The sequence below is a fragment of the Chaetura pelagica genome, unplaced genomic scaffold (assembly GCF_000747805.2).
Source record: "Chaetura pelagica isolate M959 unplaced genomic scaffold, ChaPel_1.0 scaffold53, whole genome shotgun sequence".
Lineage (NCBI taxonomy): Eukaryota > Metazoa > Chordata > Aves > Apodiformes > Apodidae > Chaetura > Chaetura pelagica.
The window spans coordinates 3300845-3307264 of record NW_009952880.1 but is presented as its reverse complement, the minus strand read 5'-3'; the positions used below and the strand labels follow the sequence as shown (position 1 = coordinate 3307264).

The 6420-nt window shown below is 42.0% G+C and overlaps 1 protein-coding gene across 1 annotated transcript in view; it reads left to right on the top strand.

The window, feature by feature from the left end:
• Nucleotides 1–5413, top strand: part of EXT1 (exostosin glycosyltransferase 1) — a 184232-nt gene extending 178819 nt beyond the window's left edge. Inside the window, 3 exon segments of the mRNA XM_009995358.1 lie at nt 1313–1473; nt 2572–2743; nt 5186–5413. Coding sequence (XP_009993660.1) covers nt 1313–1473; nt 2572–2743; nt 5186–5371 — 519 coding nt within the window. The 3' untranslated portion in view covers nt 5372–5413.
• Nucleotides 5414–6420: the final 1007 nt, after the last annotated feature.

Genomic DNA, 6420 nt, shown 5'->3' with positions numbered 1-6420 from the left:
CCTGCTGATCATCAATAAAATGCTGATCAATTAAATAGGATGAAGACGGGTTTTTTTTAATAAAAGGAGTTTTCTCTTATGATGGTTGCCTTAGTGCATCTCCGTGGTAAAAGGACAGATACTTGAAAGCACAAGTGAGGACACAAAGTGCATCTGTTTTGTTATTTAAGTTTGAGATTCTCAGACTTCTCGAAAGAAAACAGATGTCACATTTTATGGGAAAGGCCTTTACAGGGAAAAAAAAACTTTCAGTTCTTTCATGTGGTATTGATTTGGATGAGATCGGAACTATCACAATGGCAGCTTGTTGGTGCACACTGTCTTTCTAGTTGGGCTCAGATTCCTTGAAACAACTTGAAAGAAAATAACCAGTTCCTAACTGTGTTCCAGTACATGTGTGACTCTTCTGTTTCATAAAAAAACTTGTAATGAGAGAAATCTGACAGTAATCACACAAAATGTGACTGTTCTTTGAGCTTTTCTTTATCTAACCTCTACACCCTTGGCTTTGTATGGGTTCTTGAAGGGTTTTTTTTGCAGTTTTGAGTAAAGTTTTAGGTCCCTCTGGTACTGGAGGGAACTTGGAGTGCAGTGCAGAAATACAACCCTTTTTTTCTTAGGTTTGACTGGGACAATTAGAATTTACTCTGACTCTAAAAGTTTGGTCTAGCAAGTATCAGGCATTTTTCTTAAACCTAAAGCCATTTAACTACATGGGAATCTTACCTTCCTTTTCATTAAGCTATACATTTAACCCTCATGGTCATGTAGACAGTCATAGAAGTATGACCTGCATGTACCTCAAAGGCTCAAAATGGGTGGAAAATATAAAATGACTCACATCGATTACCTGTTTCAATCTTACTGAGCCACCCTTATCATTTGAGGGGTGTTTCACTCCTGATTTTCCAAGCTTTGTGTTGACAGTAGTGAAAAGGTAAGTGAGGTGCACAAAATGTTCAGCTTACCACAAAGCTATTACCAGTCTATATTGAATCTAAGTATAAATACATGCATCTACACTCATTCTTTCTGTAACTTGAAAAGGTTTGATATGTAAAGGGCAAACTTGAAAATGTTAATGTAATGCTGTGATGCTCCAGACTCCCTTTAACAGGAACCATTAAAATGTGCATAATTATAGGGCAAAATGTCAAGCAGTCAGCTTAATTTACTGATGAATACATAGAATTAATGTTTTGCAACAGTTCCAAGATTTTGAATTATGAATTAGTGGCAAGGTAATATTTTGTTTTGTTGACATTTGTTGAAACAGTTTGGGTATTCATTTGGCCTGTACCTTTGTCCACAGGTGGATTTTGCTTTTACAGTTTGGCAGAGTTTTCCGGAGAGGATTGTAGGGTACCCTGCTCGCAGTCACTTCTGGGACAACACTAAGGAGAGGTGGGGGTATACCTCCAAATGGACTAATGACTATTCCATGGTATTGACAGGAGCTGCTATTTACCACAAGTAAGAACCTAAAGCACCTGCTGTCCTCCTTCTGTATGAAACAAAATTGTAAGAGGGGTGGGGGGATTGAAGAACATTCTTCCTGCGAGGGAATCACAGAATCATAGAATAGTTAAGGTTGGAAGGGACTTTAAAGATCACCAGGTTCCAACCTCCCTGCTATGAGCAGGGACACCTCACAGTAGACCAGACTGTACAAAAACAAAAAACTGGAAAGATAATAAATGAGTCTGCTTTTGCTGGGGTAATAATTTAAGTTCTTGGTTTAGCTCTGGGGATCTGGTAATCATTATTGCACTGGTTGGGTCTCTTTGAAGTCACTTGTATTTTGAGGCAGTCGGGCTTCTCTTTTTAACATCAGGAATTACACACTTCAAAGAGTTCCCAAATTCATTAAGCTGCTCAGCTGAATGGCCTGTAGCACAGCAGAAAGGAGGTTACTTTCAGACCAACCCTGGGTATGTGTTGGCTGGCAGCTACAAAGTCTTCTGGCTACTCTAGAACTGTAGTGCAGCAGGCACGTCACAGATGAGCATATTACAGCACATTGGAGAAAAGTCCCCTCGTTAGAACTTCAGCAGACCAAAGAGCTCTCTAGATTTTAGGAGAAAGTTGCTAAATTCTGGATATCTAAACCACATCCCCACAAAGGAGGAAAGAGGCCGTAGGGGATGATATAGGCCCAAAGGAGAAGAATTTCAGCAATAAGGACAGTTAGTAGCCAGTTTAATAGAGTACTCTCCAACTGAAGGGTTTTGAAAGAGGTGAAGGATGAATTTGTCGGTGTTGTCTATCACATTATAGCAATGGGGTGGTCTCTTTCCTGCTCCTCTATTGTCTTGATACTGAGGTCTGCATTATTTATTTCAACCCAGATACAAAAAAGACATGTTTTCTTTCTCTATTAGCACTATTTACTGTTCTGATGAGATACCGGTGTGTTCTCCCTTCTTGTTGGAAGATGAAACCAAAGAAAGGAAATAGTATATCCAGAGTTGAGTACCAAACTTGTGCCTCAACTGAGATAGAAATTGCCTTGAGTTTGTAGTCCCTGAAATTCCAGTGACTTGTATTAATAATGCTGCTGTTGGTTTCCAGATATTATCACTACCTGTACACTCATTACCTGCCTGCCAGCCTAAAGAATATGGTGGACCAACTGGCCAATTGTGAGGACATTCTAATGAATTTTTTGGTGTCAGCTGTGACAAAATTGCCTCCAATCAAAGTAACACAGAAAAAACAGTATAAGGAGACCATGATGGGACAGGTGTGTATCCACAGCGTGTTGTAGCAGTTGGGATGTATTGATAGTATAATGGTTTGACTTCAGCATTAGGCTTACAGAGTGATATAATTCTGTTTTTTTGCAGTTTTTAGTTTAGCAGAACTGTATGTAAATAGACTTTAGATACACTTCTTATACTGAAAAAAAAGCCCAAAGGAGAAATGGCAAACATCTACTGTAGATGTCAGCATCTCTTCATAGTTTCCTCACGTAGTCTTATTCATGGTGATCCCAAATTCATGGAAATGCAGCTTGTGGTGACTGAATTTCAATTAAACTACAGTTTTCTAATAAAATATTCTAGACCTAAGATCAAGTCATGGAATGCTAGAAGCAGAAGTAAACTCTAGAAAGGCTTTCTGTTTTTAATTATTAATTAATAGAATGTACCAGGCCATCCCTGTGCCATTTAAAGTATATAGTGTTATTCAAGCATGGACATCAGACTGTCACAACAGAGGTAATTTGTGATACTCAATAATTTTTTCCTAAGAAGAACAGTTGGTCCCACAGTGACACCATCACTCACTAGTAGCCATGAAATATTTGCTTTAGAGCCTCTTCCAGCAACTGGATACGCACTCTGTCATTGCAGAGGTGGATATACCTCCTAGTAACAGGGGAATGTGGTAACCTGGGGGCACTTTTTCTCTTGCCCTGTGTGAAGGAGCAATGTGAATAGCAAGCCCTGCAAGCCCTGCAGGTCCTAAACAACCTCCCATCAGTTCTGCCATCATGTCTGTGATCTGCACTACAAACAGTGCCATGATTTCTAGGGGCCCGCATATATTCTGCTATTAGCATTATTTGGCTCTTTGAGGAGTTGCCATGCCAGTTTTTGGACTGCCTTATCTGCCTGCCACTGCACTTTCATCTGAGATATAGGTAGCATTCAGCAATTCTGACTGTTCTGGGTACCCAGACGACTTTCTGTGAACAAGAAGGTGCCATCCAGAAGATATCTATTACTTCTAGTTTGAGCTTCACCTCTCCACAGGGCCATGCTTTGGCTGTTTCTCAAAGTCTGAACATTCATTTTTCTTTTTATAGTGCAAGTGACTTGAGTCAGCCATGAACTATAACTCTCCCCTAAAGACAAGTTGTTCCTGCAGCTTTGGAAAATGTAATGGGCCACGTTCATAATTCCTTGAAAGACAAATAAAAAATTTACATAACCTCCTTGTTGTGACAGAGATTAACAGTTGTATGGAAATTCACAGTTAATGGCCAGAATTACTGCAATCATCCTCTAGCAACAAGCTTTTTCTTGCTCTTTAGTAGCTTGGTACAATCAAGAGTCTGTAATCAATGCACATTATAACCTACCACTTGAGCTAAACTGGACAGGCTGTGGAAAAAGATCAAGTCTGATATCCCATTCACTTGGAGAGTCCCTGACTTTATCAGTTTCTTCGCATTTTAATTAACACACTTTGAGTTTATGAATTGGTATTTGTTTTGAAGTATAGTGGAAGCATAAGTACTATACAGAGATGCATGAGAAGTGGCCCAAAACAAAACTTAGGTTATTTGCATTCATACTTCATCTGAAATAATAGTTTTATTATGTTTACACATGTAGTTTAGGTACAGATAGAAAATATCAACTGCTTCAGAGCTGTTAAGGCTTTTTTTTTCCAGAGGTGCTGGGTTTCTGGGACTTCCATAGGAATTACAGCAGCTCTGAACTTTGGAAGATCAGGCCACAGTATTTTGCATGTATGCATGCAAAGTCTTTTCCTCAGGTCAGAGTTTAACATGATGTAATGTGGAATTTCAGTTCATTTTCTCTGACCATAAGACAGTACTGTCTTTTGCACTGGCCTCTGCCAGGGGGATTCCTGGAAGCATCCTGTTTTTCTCTGCAAGACATCTACCTACATGAGTAATGCCAAGCACGTAAAGACTTCTGCTGAGTCAGTTACAAGCTGGTTGAAATTACTCATGTATACATTTCTGCAGATCTGAACTGCAGGAGTGTGTTTTTGACCTGGGAAACCCTCATACCTGTGGTGTGTTTTCCTCTGATGTCTGAAGGCCATGAGCAGCAGCTTGGCACAGATGTGCACCTCCAGTGTGAAGCGGTGGCCTTCTTGTCTTCCCTGGTGGTTTTTAAAGGCTTTTTTAACCTCTGAAATAGATTGAGGGTTTAAAAAAACGAGATGGTGAGGGATCAGAGTCTGGGAGGCTTTCTCATGCATGTCGTGCTCTGGTCAGGCTGGCTCAAGGTCAAAGCCAGGCAGTTGGAAAGCCAGGAATGGCCGGCTCGCCCTGGGTGGTTGCGCTGCGGGCAGGGTGTCCTTCCCCTGGTGTGACCCCTCACCGCTCAGCCGCACGGCGTCAGCCTGGCCATGGCGCCCTCCCTTCCCCACCACTTTCTTGTGTCACGGCTGGTGTCTGATCTCTGCTCTCCTCTCCCCGCAGACGTCCCGGGCCTCGCGCTGGGCCGATCCCGACCACTTCGCCCAGCGGCAGAGCTGCATGAACACTTTCGCCAGCTGGTTTGGCTATATGCCGCTGATCCACTCTCAGATGAGGCTCGACCCTGTCCTCTTTAAAGACCAGGTCTCCATCCTGAGGAAGAAGTACCGAGACATTGAACGGCTCTGAGGAGCGCTGCTGAGGGGACCGAGCCGCCCCAGCCCCGCGTGGAGCCAGACTGTGCTGCCACAGCCAGGGCCCTGCTCCAGACTAGGTTGTGTACAGTTTCATTATGGAACATTAAATAATTATTTTTGAAATGATTGCTATGCAGGTTTAAACTTTTTTAATGATCAAAACAAAAACAAAAAAAAACCCTATTAAAACCAGAGTTCTTTCTTTAATCAAAATTGTGTTGGTTGTGAATATTTCAAAGCTGCCGTTTCTTTCTTTCATGCATTTGATTGTCATTGCAATTTTCATTCATTTTCCCCTGCGAAGTTAAATGGTTGAATTGCATGGAGAGAAAATGCAGCAGGTTCAGGAACAAAGTGAGCACAAGCAGGAAAGAACCGAAGTATTCATGTTTCCCACTTACTGCTGACTTTTCAATTATTTTTTTGCTCAGTTTTCCCCAAGCCAGTAGCAGCCACTATGGCAAAACACCTTTGGGTGGATGGAAAACTGGAGATGCCCAAAAAAGCCAGATGAAAGTATAGATCCTCCTTCTTGGGGACCCCATTTTTAAATGCAATCAGCCTTAGCCTTGAAGGGGGTAAGGAACACTGCTGCCAAGGAGCAAACCAATGATGAGGAGCACAGAGAGGGCTTCATGCACAGCAGGGCTGTGATGCCAGTTGTGTATTTGGGTAGGAGAGGGGCATCCAGAACTACCCTGCCATGGGTGAGCACCACAGGGGTGGTCAGCATGAGACACAGCCTGCCTGAGTCCCTGCTGCCCAGGGACACTGGTTCCACTTGGCCACAGCAGCTATATTTCTAGAAATAGCTTTGTTCTGAGGGCAAAAGAGTTGTTGGGAAAAGAAAGCACATTAGTGCTCATGATGCAGGAATTTGGCTGTAAAAAAAATTGGTTCATAAGAAATCAAAGCACGGGCTTTTCTTATTTTTTTTTAAAGTGCATATAGGTGGAGAAATTTCCTCTTGGAGGTCTGACACCTGAAGTAAAATGCATGTTCAGACACCGGGTACTGGTGGCAGCAGGTGCTCCGAGGTGT